Here is a 17,877-nt window from a genome sequence, read left to right as displayed (position 1 = left end):
CTCCCACATGACAGTACAGCTATGCAATCTTCCTGAGATGCTGTCAGGGGCAGGGAAACGGGATCCATAGGATCATAATGGAAGGTGGCAATGGAACCAAAAAGAAAACTATTGACTCCCTGTACCTTACCAAGCTCAAGCTTTTCCATAGCACAATTAAAGAAAAAAAATGTATCTAAAACAGGAGAAGAATCAGACAGAAGACGCTGTAATGTTTCTATCCAGCATGAGGTCCGATCCTTTCAACATTTCTCTCTGCCAGTCAGATTGGCCAATATGAACACTTCCACTTGCCAGAGACCCATAACCCTCTGGATATCTACGTACACCCCAATTATTTAGAACCGACCTGTGAGCCCTGCACAGGTCTGGCCAGCCCTTAAAATTCTCATCCTGTGACAAGTTTCCCCATGAGAACTGCATCCAGGGCTCTGCTCACACTGAGTCACTGCTGCATCTATTTTGTCCTTGACTCTTAAAACATTAACTACGAGGTAAGTATTTTCCTGTTTCACAGACCAGGAAAACACGTTCAGCCAGTAATTGAGCTCAGGTGTGTCAGATTCCAGTGTCAATATTCTTTCCATGAAACATCTTCTTAGCAGAGACACCGATTCTGCCGTGATTTGTGGCTCAGGAAAGCTGGAAACCTGTGCAACTCGTGGAGGAGATCCGGCTATTCCTTATGCAGGGATAGTCAGGGTGACTTAGTGAACGACCATGCTACTTTCTGGCCATCACTGGGAATTCTGTTCTTACTATTAAAACCTGCATGCCACCTTGAGAAGACCGTCTTCGGCATGCAAGGACACGTCTAGCCCACCATCAGGACTCTAGACAGAAAACGGGCCACCCTTCCATGTCTGCTTTAGCACTGGGACCAACATACATTCAGTTTTGAAGAATGACTACTTTTGGTTCCTGGGCACCACTTTCGTGCCGACATATCAATTCCAAGTCGCCTACATTCTATGGAAGGTCTAGCCTCTATTCCTACTCAAAGTTAATATTCCTGTTCGTTGCTTATCATCACAGTTTCTGGTCCACCTGATGAAACAGGAGCAATCAGGCTTATTATCTTATTTTTGACAAGGGGAGAGACCAGGTCTCTCCTGTAGGACCCATTCACTTGCCTATAAATGGTCCACAGGAGGTCGAGAGGTCATCATAACCTGCGAACAGCCTGATGGGCAGTGCAGCAAGCCATAATGTTGAAAGGAGGAAGACATGGAAAAGGTCCTGAAAATCTCTTAAGCCAGTTCTACTGTTCCTTGCAGTAGATTAATAGTTCAGTTTATTGTCCAACAACTTAGAAAGAATGCGGGAAATCTTTTTTCAAGGTTCAGAAAAAAGTACTATAATGACCAAATAGCTGAGAAGCTGAGCCTACGAGCAAACTTTAGGGAACTGATGTGTTTATGGGAATTAAAAGGAAGGTGAATTACAAGAACTATATTTTCGATATCTCTATCAGAGTCGAGTTCAACATGAGGAGTGCCAAAATACCTTCGTCCAGAAAACATGAAAGCCTGTAAACTCTCACTGAAGGAGGTTCTAGAGCTTTTTTTGTAAGACCAAAGAATTCGGGGTGTGGGCGACAACGTAAAAGCCACTTCCTTAGCAGGCACAGATGTTCTTTGAAGGAGTGGCTCTCAGCTGTGCCTGTACATCAGAATCACCTGTGATGCCCTTCTAAGCACAAGCAACGGGGTCCCAGCCCAAATCTAACAAGTCAGGATCTGCAGGGTTGAAGGCCAGCTGCTGTTGTTTTACTGTGACACGGATGATCCTGGACTGGCAGCCAAGGTTAAGAACCACTGCTGAAGAGCTTTCCGTTAAAAAAGCAGACCCCCCCCCCCCCCCCCCCCCCCCCGCCGACTCGGGGCGCCTGGGTGGCTCAGTCGGTTAGGCGTCCGACTTCAGCTCGGGTCACAATCTCGCGGTCCATGAGTTCAAGCCCCGCGTCGGGCTCTGGGCTGATGGCTCAGAGCCTGGAGCCTGCTTCCGATTCTGTGTCTCCCTCTCTCTCTGCCCCTCCCCCGTTCATGCTCTGTCTCTCTCTGTCTCAAAAATAAATGAAAAAAAAAAAAAAAAAAAGCAGACCCCCCTCACCCAACCCAAACAAAAAAGAAATGTAAACAAAAGCAAAATATAGTTCCTTGAAAAGACCTAATAACCCCCTGAAAATAGTGACCAGAAAAAAAATACACATCACCCAGTTTCAGCATCACTAGAACATCATAGATCCTAGGGAGGGAGGGAGGAAGGAAGGAAAGGAAGAAAAAGGAAGAAAGGAAAATGGAGGAAGGAAGGAAAATCATGAGGTATTATGAACTTTCTGCCAGTAAAATATAAATTTTAGATGAAACGGGACAAATTTCTAACAATTTTCCAAAATTCACACAAGAAGAAGTAACCCAAAAAATCCAAAAATGCTGTAGGTATCAAAAAGACTGCTTTACCATAATGAAAAGCACGCCTACAAAAACATGTAATTCTAAGCTCAGACAATCTCAGATGAGAGAGCATTTCCCAATTCATTCAATGAGGCCAGAATAATCTTGATACTAAAACCCTGACAAGAATGTAATAAGAAAAGTAAAGGCCAGTTTTTCTCATGAACATACGTGCAAAAACCCTTAACAAAATATGAAAAATTCCATGAAAATATGGTCAGTGTCTTCTGGCAACACATGGTTTAACACTTAAAGTGAATAAACTTAATTCACATGAACAGAATAAAGGAAAAGACCCACGTAATCATTCCAATAGACCTAGAAAAAAACAGTTGATAAATTTCAACAGCCATTCATAATTTTTTAAAAAACTCTTTGCAAAACAAGAATAGAAGGAATCTTTCTTTACCTAATAAATGGAATTTACAAAAAGCCTACAGCATACTTAATGATGAAATATTGAAAACTTTCCCCCCTGATATTAGGGGACAAAGATGCCCAGTATCACCAGTTCTATTCAGGATTGTACCAGAGGTCTTAGTAAGTGTGATTGGGCAAGAAAAATAAATGTTGCAAGGACCTGAAATAAAGAAATAAAAGCCATCATTCATAGACAATATAATTGTGCACAGAAAAAAAAATCTTTACAAAAAATTACTGATCAACTATTAGAATTAGCAACTGAACTTATCAATGTCATTAGATACAGAGTAGATATAAAAATGTCAATTTCTTTCTCAAATTTGGGTGTCATCCTTGTGCAGAGGCCGTGCTAATCTCGGTATTGTTCTAATTTTAGTATACGTGCTGCTGAAGCAAGCACAAAAACATCGATTTGTTTTTAGATGCCAGCAACAAAACAATTAAAAATGTAATTCCAAAAATGACAACACTTACAATACCTTGAAAAACATCAAAGATCTAGGAATCAATTTACGGAAGATATGGAAGAACTTTATACAGAAATTAAAGAAAACCTACATAAGCAGGATATACAATGTTCATAGATTAGAAGATGTCAATTCCAAATTATCTATAGTCACTGTAAACCTAATCAAAATCCCTGGAAATCTGTATGTGTGAAACTGACAAACTGATTCTAAAATGTATATGGCAATACAAAAGATTAAGAATAAACAAGATGATCTTAGGACGTTCAAAACTGGATGATTTATTGTACTGGAAATCAAGATTCATAAAGCTACACTAATTAAGACAGTGTGATATTGCTACGAGTAGACAAACGTACCAATGGAACAGGTAAAAGAGCCCAGAAACAGAACCCTACATAGACCCGTGGTTTATGACAAAGGCACGGTACTGGGAAAAACACAGTGAAAGCTACTGGGGTCAGTCAGCTAACTGGGAAAGGTCAAACAGCAAAACTTCTGGGAGATAACACAGAATGTCCTCATGACATAATGATTTCCTCAACAGGGCATGATACCGTTAACTAATCGTGAAGGGAAAGACTAGTAAATTGGACGATGTTAACAGTATAAAAATTTGTTTTCATCAAGCCATCAGGAGCGAAAAACCAGAGTGGCAGAAGATATATGCAATGCATATAAAAAGTTTCCGTAACTGGGTATCTTTTTTTACAGTTCTTACACATCAATACGTTAGCAAGACAGTAAATCCAACAAAACAAGGAGGCAAGAGACTTAACTAGGTATTGCACAAAACAGCCAAAGGCCAATAAGCATGTAAAGAGATGCTCAACATCGTTAGTGTGCAAAGGGCAAATTAAAACAGTATTGCACATCTACCATAATGGCTATAATTAAAAATACTGACAAAACCAAATCTTGACAAGGATACAGGGTAACAGGAGCTCACCAACTACCACGGGAGTTTCAGTTGGCATAATGGCTTTGGGAACTTGTGGGACAGTGCCTAATAAAGACGTAGCCATCTATCCCTGTGACCCTTTGTGACCCACATGCCCTGTGGCCCAGTAATTCCACTCACAGTTCCATACCAACAGAAATGCATTCGTGCGTGGATGGAAATACATGCACATGCATGCTCCTGGCAGTGTTAGATAGTAGCCAAAACCTGGAAACCAAAATGACAACTAGCAGAATAAACTGCAAGATAGGGGCATGTAAAGAAATACAGTAAACCAAGCAACGAAAATGGATAAACTACTGCTACAATGAATCATTCCTTCTATCCCATCTCTGCTATACCCCAGCCCTTCATTCAGTCCTTGCCTCTGGTTCATTCATTATTTCAACTATTCTATGTACGTACTTCACGCTTCTCTTTTGAAGCAGGTAGGATAAAAATGCGTTCATACACCTTGGAGTTCTGAAAGGAGCTAACAAATGCAAGCAGAGGAGGGCTGCAATTCCAGCTAGCCAAAGAAAGCCTAAACCCAGTCTCAAGGGAATTTATGCTGAGGTCAAGTGCCCTGACCAAACCCTTAAATCGTTTTGGGTAAGGGTCAAATACATTTCTTCCCTCTCTTCTCCCACCACCTTCCTGGCCCTCATCCTGCTTTTTCACAATCCTTTAAACATGGGAAAACCATTCTCGGCCTGAGGCAGTTTGTGGACCCCTTAAGAAACCAGGCTGTACCCAAAGCACCCAGTGAAAGTGAGTTAAAAGACATTACTCCTCAGCACTCCACTGGGTGGTTTGGGTGGCTCCAAATGACAGAAACTACCCCACACCAAACATACAAATGTCCATCTGTTCCTGTCTTGGTCAGTTATAGATTCCCAAGAACTGACCAGAAGGTAGCACATGTGGAAAGGTACAAACCAAAAGATTTTACAAGACCGCCAAGGACAGTTGAACGGTTGTTCAAAGCACAGGCTATGCAGTGAGACTGTCAAAGTTTCGTGTCCTGGCTCTAGTGCCTAAAACATCTATGACCTTGGACAGACCAGTCCCCGTCATCATCCCAGGGCCGTTACAGAAAGTGAAATAATACAACTGGGCACAGGGCTCAATGATGACAGAGATTAAAAAGTGAACAGCAGGGGCGCCTGGGTGGCTCAGTCGGTTGAGCGTCCGACTCCGGCTCAGGTCACGATCTCACGGTCCGTGAGTTCGAGCCCCGCGTCGGGCTCTGTGCGGACGGCTCAGAGACTGGAGCCTGCTTCCGATTCTGTGTCTCCCTCTCTCTCTGCCCCTCCCCCATCCATGCTCTGTCTCTGTCTCAAAAATAAATAAACATTAAAAAAAATTAAAAAAAAAAGTGAACAGCAAACGGTGGCCCCCAGAATTTTAAACAGTGAAGCAAATTACAGGGTAAGAAGACGGATCAATTTCCCATGAAACCACGATCCTCGCATTGAGCTCTGAAACACAAACACAGCTCTGAAATTCTGTAAAGGATTGCCTACTGTTAATTTAGTCAAAATGTAAGAAGGTCGGTTTTAAGAGAATTTTTTTTTAAATGTCTTTTTTTTTTTATTTTTTTTTTTAACTTTTATTTATTTTTGAGACAGAGAGAGACAGAGCATGAACTGGGAAGGAGTAGATAGAGAGGGAGACACAGAATCTGAAACAGGCTCCAGGCTCTGAGCTGTCAGCACAGAGCCCGATGCGGGGCTCGAACTCACGGACCGTGAGATCATGACCCGAGCCGAAGTCGGACGCCCAACCGACCAAGCCACCCAGGCGCCCCTAAGTGAATAATTTTTTTGCCTTCTAAATTACAAAATAGATACACTTTGTGCAGTGCAACTAGCAAAGGGGGTGTGGGACACCAGCCACCACTAGGGGCTGCTCAAGAATCCACAAGATTCTCAACCCTTTCATCTGCTTTTTTTTTCTTTTAAAGAAGTAAAAATGAAGCACCTGGGTGGCTCAGTCGGTTAAGCGTCCAACTTCGGCTCAGGTTGTGATCTCACAGTTGACGAGTTCGAGCCCCGCTTTGGGTTCTGTGCTGACAGCTAGGAGCCTGGAGCCTCCTTCGGATTCTGTGCCTCCCTCTCTCTCTGTCCCTCCCCAGATCCTGCTCTGTCTCTGCCTCAAAAATAAAATATAAACATTAAAAAGAACCTTGTTTTTAAAGAAGAAAAACTGGAACATGACAAATGCTTACTGGGTCCACTGATTTCCAGAAAATGTGTGCTTAAATGAAGGCCATCCTGGACACCAAAGGTACAACAGATACTTTTATTGCACATTTATAAAATCTGCATAGTTGTATCGAGTGTTCTTCCCGCCCACTATTCCCTCATTAACGTTAAAATTTGGTTAAAACACAATATCCAATCTGGAGCCTTTTAAAAATGGTCAACAGAGGATAGTTCTCTCTCTACATATACATATATATATTCTTTTTTTTTTTCTTTTTACAAACCCTCACCCCTTATTTTTTTTCCGGAGCACAAAAGGGGAGGGGCATCCAAACGTTCTTTGGGGCCAGCAGCGGCCTCAGACACCTGCTGTTGACAGTTTTCGGACGCCAGAAGCTTTTACTGAAATCCCAATGCTCTCCTGTCTTAGTGACGGTTCACAACGCCGTTCAGTCTAAGGTCCTTACTGCTTTCCTTTCTTTCACTCGGGACTGAGTGTGAGGTTTTCTGGTTTATTTAAAAAATATAAAATGAGAGAGAGAGAGAGAAGAAAGGAAAGGCAGCTTTCTTTTGACTTTGCAGCCCTTGCTGCCACGTGCCCTTAGGTTTCTACCCACACGTGAAGGGCGGTAGTTCGGTAGTTCATTAGCAATGCATTTTGTCTTCTCCCATCAAGAGACGGGCGAGGCTCAGAGCTCTCATCTCTTGCCATTTAGAACTTTGAAATGTCATCTGTATTTGATAAAATAACTAGTAGCTGTTCATCTGGTTCAGGTTCTGATGGATCACCCTTCTATTCCACTGTCAAAAATATTTATGCCTGCAGGATAATTTTAAAAGTGGCAAGAGAGTTACAAAAAAGCTCGAGCATTCGAACACGCGTGTAGGTACAAGAGGCATTTCAGGTCTTGTGACGTAATTCGATACCTTAATACAATGGTTCTTGTCTTTTGTGATGAAATTGCTTTTATGATTTTGTACCTAAAAAGTGCAATTTTATTTTCAATCCTTCTTTACACGCAGAGCATGGTTGGGGGCTGGATCTGAATCTTACTTTCCCACCTAATTCCTTCCCCAGGGCAAACACTGTGATGACAGACTTCTGTGCAACAGGCAGGCAGCCACGGACCAAAGTGGGCCTTGAACATGTGGGGGCTTACTTCACTGTCACAGTTGACACCCCCTGAATTGACTCCATGACAGCTGCAAATCGGCTACAAAGGTCATAGGGAGAATTGGGTCGAATAGTTGGAGGCTCCTTCAAGACAATGATTTCCGCAGAAGGATCGAGAAGCCTGGGTAGGAACTCCCCTAAGCACAGCTGTAGATTTTCTGTGGAGGGAAAGCAGATGGTTACATATACAGCTAAACAGATCTCTAAGTAAAAACTAGTTAAGTCTGCAACTATATGGGAAGGTCTTCCACAGAGTCCATCCATCACCCAGCCTCGAAGGTCACTGCATTGTGCTGGCCAGCTAACAACAAATAACAATTCCTTTAAGCCGAACCAGGAGCAAAGACTACTTGCCAGATATACCAAAGAGTTAGGTCACTGCTTTAAGCCGTATGATGTGTGCCAGGATAACACTACCTATTCATTTCACTGGCAGGCCTTCTAATCTACCATCCGTCTAAAATTTGAAAAACTGGATAGGCTACCATAAATAGAATGGTGTATTTTCTTTCGGTGATTAAAGCATACCAATGTGCACACATGGCATTAAGTAAAGGTATATCACACACACACACACACACAGACATAGTCTAAAGAAAAACCCAAGACGTTAAAAGGAAATTCATATTAATACTGTAAATGTAAACACTTCAATAAGTCAATAGAATATCTTTACATCAGTGAGAGAAACTAACCAAGAGGCTTCATATTAGAATACATACCAACTTTCTAAGTCTACCAAACTCACCTAAAAATGACTAGTTTTAAGCTCCCCTTTCCAAAATGCTTTGGACAAGCAAGACTATTTCATTTGCTATCCTACTAATCTCAAGGGCATCACAGTTAATAGTGGGTGTTCTGTCTTACAACTTCAAGTCACAGGAAAATTGAGTTATGGCACCATCAGGTAATCAAAGTGCATAAACATTTTGATTTTTAAACTATAAAATTAGAGTTCAGATTTTGACAGATGAAAAAGTAATGGAAGTCTGACATCCCTGGAGAGGAGAAAATTTTTTAACAGGACTTCTGGGCTGTTTGTGAAGTCTTCAGCAGCCACAGAGGAGGTGAAGGAAGGTTAAGAGGGACAGAGGCCTAGGATCCTGTCCCTTGTTTCAGTAGAGCAGAGCCACTTCCAACCAACTTCGATGCTTCAATAATCCTTTAAAAAGGTTTGATAACCAGTGCTATTGAGCAAAAGCACTGTAATTTCTAAAAGTCTCAAGAGCCTTAGAAATTATTGCAAGTGAGGGGGGGCTTGGGTGGCTCAGTCAGTGAGTGTCTGACTCTTGAGCTGGGCTCAGGTCATGATCTCACAGTTGTGGGAGTTCAAGCCCTGCATGGGGCTGTATACTGACAGCAAGAAGCCTGCTTGAGACTCTCCCTCTCTCTCTGCCCTGCCCTGTTTGCACTCTCTCTGTCTCTCTCAAAATAAATAAATAAACTTAAAAAAAAAAAAAAGAAGAAGAAAGAATTTATTCCAAGTGCTAACAACAACATACCCGCAATATCTTGTCCAAGGTAAGAGCACCAATGGTTTCTCATGATCTCAATGGCATGTAGGTCATCCTTGGAGATGTCATTATTAATGATAAGGTGAATGCAGGGAATGATCAGCTCATTCATCACATTAATGCCCTCTGTTACAGAGTGGTCGTCGTTTGTTTCAAAGAGAGACGCTGCCTTGGCATTCAGCTCCTATAGATAAAAGGCAGAGTGGGGGGCGGTGTCTGAAAAGGATAAATACCTATTTTAGAAGAGCCTAAACAAACGGTTCCCAAGCTTTACTGCATATTGGAATTTCCTGGGAATTTTAAAAACTACTGATGCCCCATCCTAGATACACTGATTTGACTGGTATGCAGGTGACTGGGGCACTGGGATTTTTAAAAGCTCCCAAGGCGATTCTAATGTAGCAAAGTCTGTGACCCACTTACCTAAACTGACAAGTCCAGGTCTTGCTTAACACATGCTTCGACTAAAAGGCCTATTCAATGGCTCTCGATCTCCACTGAGCACCACAATCACCTGCAGAAGACATGCTGATGCCCTGGGCCCCTCCCCAGAGCCTCTGGTTTGACAGTCCAAGGAGGGAACGCTCCCTATGTTATTGTGATGCCTGCTGAATGCTGAGAGCCAGTGATGGAAAGAACCCAAATCACTATTACCAGCCACTTGCAGAAGCTGAGTAGGACATTCAAAATGCAAACTGTATTTGGTGATTTCAAACATAAAAGCATGGCTCTAATAAAATTCAGATCCATCAAATCTGCAAGGCCCTTCTTTTAGCTTCAAAATGCCCTGCCACAACGTATAACTGATACGGAAATCAAGGTATAAATCAGAAAATGAAAATCTTGACATGAATACACATCATGACTGAATCTCCTCCATCTGGTAGTAACAAGGCAGTGGCAGGAATGCTGGCCCAGCTCTTCCCGGGAAGGGCAATCCTGCTGGGTGTCAGGAAGACAAATGCAAGCTCACAATCAGAAGGCAAGCCACCCCTCTACAGATCTCTGAAGGACGAGCACTATATAAACCCTTGGATAGGCAGAGGGGATATGGGTCTGCCATTCCCCATGACTGCCAAATGCAAAACAGGCCAGGTTAGAGCTTCAGTGTTGTATGATAGTGATATTAACAGAACAGCAGGACGAATTTTTTTTTTTTTTTTTTTTTTTTTTAAGTAGACTTCGTGCCCAGCACAGAGCCCAACACGGGGCTTGAACTCACAACCCTGAGATCAAGAGTCAAACAGTTAACTGACTGAGCTACCCAGGTGCCCCAGCAGGACCAATTCTTATAATTTGTATCTTTTAAAAAAACAAAACAAAACTGCAGTCTCGGGGCACCTGGGTGGCTCAGTGAGTTAAGCGTCCAACTTTGGCTCAGATCATGATTTCACAGCTCATGAGTTTCAGCCCTGCATCGGGCTGTCGGCTGTCAGCAAGGAGCCCACTGCAGATCCTCTGTCTCCCTCTCTCTCTGCCCCTCCCCGCTCATGGTTTCTCTCTCTCAAAAATAAACATAAAAAAAAGGGGGAGAGGGAGGAGGAGTTTCTTAGAAATCACCAAATTCTCAATCTTTTAGCTTAGCAGGGAACATAGAAAAAACACTGCATTTCTTCAAGACACATCTATTACAGTCTTATGATGTGCCAGACACAGAGAAAACAGCTGAATAAGAAAAGGATCTGTGAGGGGTGGCTCAGTGGGTAAAGCATGTAACTCTTGATCTCAGGGTTGTGAGTTCGAGCCCCATGTTTGGTGGGGAGATCACTTAAAAAAATAAAATCTTTACAATAAAACACACAAAAAGAAATAAGAAAAGGGTCTGTGTTCAACGAACTCACAATCCACTAGAGAAGCAATGCAGTAAACTGTGTAATGCAAGTGTACATAGAGGGCACAGAAAAAAGGATAACTGATTGTCATCCTAGCTTCTCTCGGGGGTTGAAGAAGAATTATATTCATTTAAGTGACCTAAAATAATCTGGCTCAATGTACAACTACTCCTAAGAGTTTAGAAAAATCTACAACCTACCCAAGGTTATTTTGTTTTTTAAGTCGTATTTCTTCACGGCTTCAAGGAGCAGAGGTAAAGACAAGAAAATAATAAAAATCATAAGGCTTTACACAAACAGTACAAACCAGAAGGCACTTTCGTCGGTACAAAGCGATGACGGATTCCTTCACCCCCCGGCGGGGCCCCTTGGTCAGCAGGGCGGCATTGCTCTGGTAGGCATATACCAGGTAGGAGAGTGCCTCTTGGTACCTTAGAAAATGGTGGATAAATGACAGCTGAGTGCTCCTTCTTTCTCCAAAATCTAGGGCTCAGGCCTCTCTGTTCCCCAGCACAAAAATTTCTGTAGCTCCAATTATGGAAAAATAACTGTCCTAAGGACAGAGGCAGCGTGGGATACTCTGACTGCAGCCAGTCTCTGCCCTTCTACAGACTGGCCAAGAGACCCAAGGCCAATCGTGAAACTTCCCTGGCTTTCCATTTTCTTCAACTCTAAACCAGAGAAGGGGACTGCATGCTGACTAAGGTCCGTGACAACTCTAAACTTCATTTTCTGAGTTCATCTTTATCACAGAGAACATCTGGCCATTACGTCTTTTCACCAATGTATCTATCACTACGTAAAGGATGAAAAACCACATGTGATGGTTAGTAAAACAGTGGGAAAAGCAGAGGTGCCCTGCCACGTGGGACAAGGGAGGGAACACATGGCTATGGTTCTCTCTGTTCCTGGGTGGCCACCAGCAGGTAACAGTGCCCTGACCAACAATCCGAGAGACATAAAAGGCCAACATACTTTCCTTTTTGGTAGAGTTCCAGACCCGTGAGGAGATACACAGACACCTTTCGAAACAAACTATAATCCTCATGCCACTTCTGCAAAGGAATGACTACCGTTAGCGATGATGGTCACCAGGAACTTTCTCTACACTTCCCACCACACTAAGTTTTAAACTCTATACAAATATTTATTGAGCACGTATGGCCAGGCACAAACACAACAAACACAAAAGCTTTTCGATAATGATGTGTTCAGTATTTACAACAAAAGCCCACTGCTGACCTTCATTTTCAGTGAGCTATTACTTCCCGAGGAACAGAAATATTTATTTCAAAGGAGCTTTAGAGTTTATTATTCTCATTTCCAACACCCCTGTCAAAGTCCTGCAGTTTTGGTTTCAACAGATGCGTCTCAGGTTCTGACAAAACTGTGCGTGTGCAGGGGACACGGAAGGACAAGGCTGTTCCAGTCATTCAGAAGAGCACTTGAGCTCAGTGGGGTGCAGTGGGACCCCGTTAGGTGTCACAGAACACTGTTTTCCTTCTAACACACTGCTTTTTTGGGAAATTTGCAGTTATGTATGCATTTTTACGCACAGAAGTTTCATTTGGAATACAGAAATACTAGCAAACAGTATTATTTTACAAGAAACCAAACCATGAATCAAGAATTTTACTGCCTGGGTCCAAGGCTGGAGTAGGTATTAAACGGAAAGGAAGCATTAATTTACTCCAACAGAAGAATCAAACAAAGAAACCGGCTACTCTGAGGGTTAGAGCTCATTTATCCATTGGCACCCAATTGTGGGTTTTTTGGGGGGAGCAGGTGGAGGCTAGTCAGTCTGTGATAACACAAAATTGTTACATTTTGCCTCAAGAGTTGATGTTTTTGTTTAGCACACTTAAAGAGGAGACTTCACCTTGTACTCTTCCATATTCATGTCCTCTGGACCAATCTCCTGCAGCTTGGCCTGCGCCACCTTCATGATGCTGATGGACCTGGGTGGGCCGAGGTCAGAGAGCAGTGAGAGGCGCGGCCTTCCCGGCAGGGGTGGGAGGGGCTCGCGCCGGAAGCGGTGGGTGGTGCATCTGCGCGTTTCCCTCCTCACCTTTCATCGTAGCTGAGATTTTTATCTGCAAACTGTTCCAGGAGGGTCCGCTCCACCACCCTCTTGGGCGCCTCATTTTGGAAAAAGTAGACAAGCACGTGCTGGAGCCGAGGGTCGCTGTGGGCCGTGGGCGTCTCCTTGGCCAGCTGGTAGAGCCTGGAGTACTCTTCGTGGAATGCCTGTTGACGACAAGGTCGGCAGTGAGCAGGAGGGGGCGCTGTGGCCTTCCGCTCGCACAACCCGATGCCTACGTTAGAGAGGTGTTGCAGAACTCCAAGACTTGAAGGAGCTCCTATTGGGGAATTACAGAGGCAAGTACGGAACCTGGGACTTGTCTGCCTGTCAGGAGGGCTAAAACTCGCCGTGGCACCGCAGACGCACTGGGCCTGTAAGAAATTTGTCTCTCGCATAAAATTCTAAGGAAAACGAGTATTTCGTTCTAATGAGTTTGGGCGTATCCTGGAGTTCCAAGGACCTGAATTTTAAAAATTCACATGAATGCAATTTATTCAAGTACCTTACGTTTTATTCAGGTACCTTAAAAAGCAGGGCCTGCTTTCTTAGATCATCTTCTATCACGGCCCTCGCACCACAGAGGCAGCTCTATTAATGGAGATCTCCTAAGGACCACGACCGGCCCTCCAGGCTAGTTGTGATCCAGTTGGGCACAGCTTGCCAAGGCTGCGTTCACCCCGAGAGGGGGCGCTGTCGGTGATGCAATACCGGAAGTGGAGTTTTAGGTGTTAAAGAAAAACACACTTCATCCCATTTTTTTTACCATCTAATAGAATTACGGCTCCATTATTATGATACTTGTGGTGTAAGGATATTAGATTAAAAAAAAAAAACAAACAGAGATACCTTAATAAGCCCTGCTTCAGACCCATCTCGGTCAAAGGTCTGACGGGCTTTAGCTATGGCCAGGATGACCCCTTGCATGGCAGGGCTCAGCATCACCTACCACAAGAAGGCACACGACACGGAGAGAAAAAGGAGAGAAGAAAAGTTCAAAAGAAGACTGAGTGACAGAGAGGCGAGTGGGCGGCTGAAGCGAAGCGGGGCAGCGTGCCCGTGGCCGGCCCAGATCTGCGCACCTGCCCCCCATGCACACCCACAGCCCCGTCCCTGCGCGGCATGTCGGGACTTTGCCCAAGACAGGCTGTTCCTATGTATTCTAATTTTGCGGATGAACTAAGACGGATATCTGAAAATATCTACAAATGGCGGCTGCTGAAGAATCAAGTTAAATTACAGGTCTCCCAGGGGAAGTGTCTGCAGTGAGAATTCCAATTTTGTTCTGTAATCTGGGTGTGTGTTCCAGTACACAAATATTCTAGAGTTTAACTAAAAATGTTTAAATGTTTTACACTTAAGATACTCGAAATTAGGCGATATGCTAATATGACTTTATAAAATCAAACGCTTTCAAAGATTTTGAGGGACAGGGTTCATGACTGCTAATGTGCAGTGACAACTCCAAAGGGGACGAACCATAAATAACGTGGGATCCAAAGCTTCTTCCAAAAGCTTTAGAATCAAAACCAACTTCGATTCACATTTGTTTTGCTCACTATACACCATTGCAAGTTTGATATTTGGGCAGAAAAAAATGGGCTAATACTACCAAAGACAAAGCCTCCTAATTGAAAAGGCCTTTTTTTTTTTCCTCTCATAATACCAAAAAAGGAACTAAACACTACCTTTCTGAGCCACTAGACCCTGCAGGGGCCTCTGTGAGTATATGCCTGGGTAGATACACAGCAGGGGCAGCGGACAGCAGGCACAAGGCTCCAAGGCTCTCTTTTAAAGAACAGTAGCTAAGGTCAAAACCAGATAGGCCCTCTTGTTCGTTAGTTGTTTCAATTAGGAATATTTGTTTCCATATGAACTACTGCCAAACACCTTAAAAAAGTAGATTCGGTCACATGGGGAGGCAACAGAAGAGCAGCGACACACAGCTGAATCCTGCACTCATCTCTGTACCTCCTCATCATATCCATCTGCGTCCGCTCTAACCAGAATCCTTCCCACACTGGGAATCTCGACTTCAGAGGCCTCAGAGTCAGGCTGGGCAGCAGACTCTGTGTCACCAGCCTTTGGGGGCTGCTCTGTCTGCCCTGCGGGGTTTGTTTCCGGGGACATGGGCTTCTCGGGCTCAACTTCCTGAAGCTGTGGCAGCAGGATGGGGAGAAAGAGTAAGAGAAAACAGGAGAAATAAAGAGGGGGTGGTTAAACGGAGCAGAGACACAGAACAATGGAAAGGTGGGGAACGGTGGCAATTCTGGCTGGCAGCAGGCACCATCGATGTCCTCACCTCGTTCAGCGCGGCTTCCACGCCGCCCCGCTCATAGGCGTGTGCTGTGTTCGCAATCGCCTGCGCCGTCTGCTCCTTTGCGATCACAGCGTGCTCAGAAGACAAACAGCGGACCCCATGGGAAGAGGCTACTGAGGGCTCTGATAAAGAATGGCACAAAGGAATCAGCATCTGATGATAAGCAATGTCTAGAACACTCTGTAAAAAGGCAAGCAAAACAGACACGGAGTTTCATTTACAGCCCCTCTAACGGGCCTTTAAAAAACTAACCCTGTGCAAATTCCCCCTCGGAACTAGGGACTCGAAGAGGTATCTACTTCAACGAGAGCCCACGGGTGGTTCTGTAGAATTTAATGTGCTCCCAACTTTGTCCTGTTTCTTGATGTCGAGGAGCCTTACCACAAACTGCTGCTGGTTAGAAGAGAACACCCTTGGAGAACCCTTATTAATCCCATCATACCTTCTCCTACAACCCAGGAAACATTGAAAACTGAACAGACTGAAAGTACAGAGAGCTGGTCTTTCTGATATTCTTTCTGCTCATCAGGAAAGACATTCTGAAGCCACAAGCTGTGCTGTGAGGTGTGCAATACCCACGACATGTGAACTATACATCGTGCAGACTGGATGCTACTGGATCAGTGGCTTGCGTGCCCTTCACTGATACCTGGGGATGTGGAGAAATCCTGGGACACTGAGCTGCTGGACGATTCCATCTGAGGGATTTTGCAGGACTGTTCTTCTTCCCACTCCTCGACCTCCTGCTCAAACCTCCAGTTATCTTCCTGAATGTAATGCTTCAGTTCAACAGACAGGGCATCCACTTCTCCCAACATCTGATCTGATTCAATTGGGGCCGCCTCTGAGTCAAGAGCAAAGACAGAGTTAAAAGGGAGTGCCATCCAGCAAAAGGTCACCAGGAATCAGAAGGTCCTTTCTAGAAAGAAGGAAAATAAGACACTCGGTCCTTTTTCTTACTCCACGTGAAAAATACATACATACATTCATAATCCAACAGAAGGACAATATAAAGCCAACAGTCACAGCACACCAATAAGTGTACCTGGAAGATTAACAGGTAGGCATACACTGAATATCTGTTGAATGGATGGATGAATAAAGAGTAAGAATTTGGAATAGAGGCCAATCACTGGCAAAATAGCAGGAACGGACCAAACATTTCTTGGAAATCCGGAAAATCGTTAGATCCAATGGGAATTTCAAGCTGAACGGTTTTATCAATGTAAACAGTACAACTATTGTTGATAAGAATATCCATCTATGGGTGCCTAGACACTCAGTTGGTTGAGCGTCTGACTTTGGCTCAGGTCATGATCTCCTAGTTTATGGGTTCGAGCCCCACATCAGGCTCTGTGCTGACAGCTCAGAGCCTGGTACCTGCTTTGGATTCTGTGTCTCCCTCTCTCTCTGTCCCCCTCCCCTACTCACTCACGCTCTGTCTCTGTCTCTCAAAAATAAATAAATGTTAAAAAAAATTAAAAAAAAAAAAAAAAGAATATCCATCTCAAGACGGTTAGAAGTGAATTCCAAGACATTTATACTGCCTCAAGTTTCACACATGTTAAGTGCTATCAGAAAGCCATGGGACACAATGCTTAGATGGTATATAATACCTAGGGGATAATTAAAGGCTTTGAGGAAAAATGACAAGGATATCAAGGGCATATTAAATTTCATTTCTAATCCTGTGACTAAATCAAAATACAAAAGCCTACAGTAGAACAACACATCTACTTCCTGGTTGCCATTAACTAGCCTTTTCGTTAGGAAAATGACAGCTTTCACTTATGTGTTTCTACAGTAGAAGAATGAACCATATGTGTAATAACAAGGCTGCCATATATACGACCAACAATAGTCCAGTCATTTGTACGCCCCCCACAAGCAGCTGTTCCCTCTTTCATGTGCAAAGATGCAATTATGAAGATCAGTTACTGCTAAGTGATCATTCTCTCCATCCCCTGGTCCCCCAGCCACACTGCCAATTGGAAAGACAATGCACTCCCTGGACAAAATGCCTTCTGTGTTTTCTTACTTACTCAACAAAGTACAGCCTGAATATGAAAAGAAAAGGTTTTCCGCGATTTTAGATGTGAAATGCTGGTCGCAAGACCTCTTCCAGAAAATGTGAAAGAAAGAAAGAGAGAGTAATGTAAATGGAAGGTGACAGAATTTGGAGTCAGAATTGGATCTGGAATCCTGGGCCTGCCAGCTGCTTACTGGCTGTGTGACTCTGGACGAGCAGAGTACCAAGAACATGCAGGTAATGAGTTCCTACTGTGTCTTTTAGAGTTCTAAGTTATTAGAGAAATAAAGTTTGAAAGATGTAGTAAGGAGTAAAGTTCTAATATAAATGATAATTATGATTGCTCTTAGAATCAGTTGTATTATGAGGGGTATGAAATTATTCAGGCAGATCTACTCATAGAATCTAGCTATTCTCAAAGGACGCAAAATCATG

General features: G+C 43.5%; 1 protein-coding gene and 1 non-coding gene across 8 annotated transcripts in view; both read right to left on the bottom strand.

The window, feature by feature from the left end:
• Positions 1–3,174: 3,174 nt before the first annotated feature.
• On the bottom strand, positions 3,175–3,279 carry LOC113593274 (U6 spliceosomal RNA). The gene has a single exon (XR_003413365.1). It is a non-coding gene; the product is annotated as a U6 spliceosomal RNA (small nuclear RNA).
• Positions 3,280–6,576: 3,297 nt separating this feature from the next.
• USP28 (ubiquitin specific peptidase 28) overlaps positions 6,577–17,877 on the bottom strand; it is a 66,990-nt gene continuing 55,689 nt past the window's right edge. For 5 of the 7 annotated variants that reach the window (XM_053204091.1, XM_027036547.2, XM_027036548.2 and 2 more), the window contains 10 exons: positions 16,063–16,257; positions 15,396–15,535; positions 15,065–15,250; positions 13,943–14,038; positions 13,082–13,260; positions 12,893–12,971; positions 11,989–12,068; positions 11,321–11,444; positions 9,170–9,365; positions 6,577–7,825 (listed from right to left, as the gene is read on the bottom strand). In XM_053204091.1, coding sequence (XP_053060066.1) covers positions 7,650–7,825; positions 9,170–9,365; positions 11,321–11,444; positions 11,989–12,068; positions 12,893–12,971; positions 13,082–13,260; positions 13,943–14,038; positions 15,065–15,250; positions 15,396–15,535; positions 16,063–16,257 — 1,451 coding nt within the window. In that variant the 3' untranslated portion in view covers positions 6,577–7,649. The remainder of the gene's footprint in view (positions 7,826–9,169; positions 9,366–11,320; positions 11,445–11,988; positions 12,069–12,892; positions 12,972–13,081; positions 13,261–13,942; positions 14,039–15,064; positions 15,251–15,395; positions 15,536–16,062; positions 16,258–17,877) is intronic. The other 2 variants (XM_027036551.2, XM_027036552.2) reach the window with 1 other exon arrangement.

This window comes from Acinonyx jubatus, chromosome D1 (assembly GCF_027475565.1).
Source record: "Acinonyx jubatus isolate Ajub_Pintada_27869175 chromosome D1, VMU_Ajub_asm_v1.0, whole genome shotgun sequence".
NCBI classification, from domain to species: Eukaryota; Metazoa; Chordata; class Mammalia; order Carnivora; family Felidae; genus Acinonyx; species Acinonyx jubatus.
The sequence above is the reverse complement of the archived record's forward strand: the minus strand, read 5'-3'. Positions and strand labels throughout refer to the sequence as shown.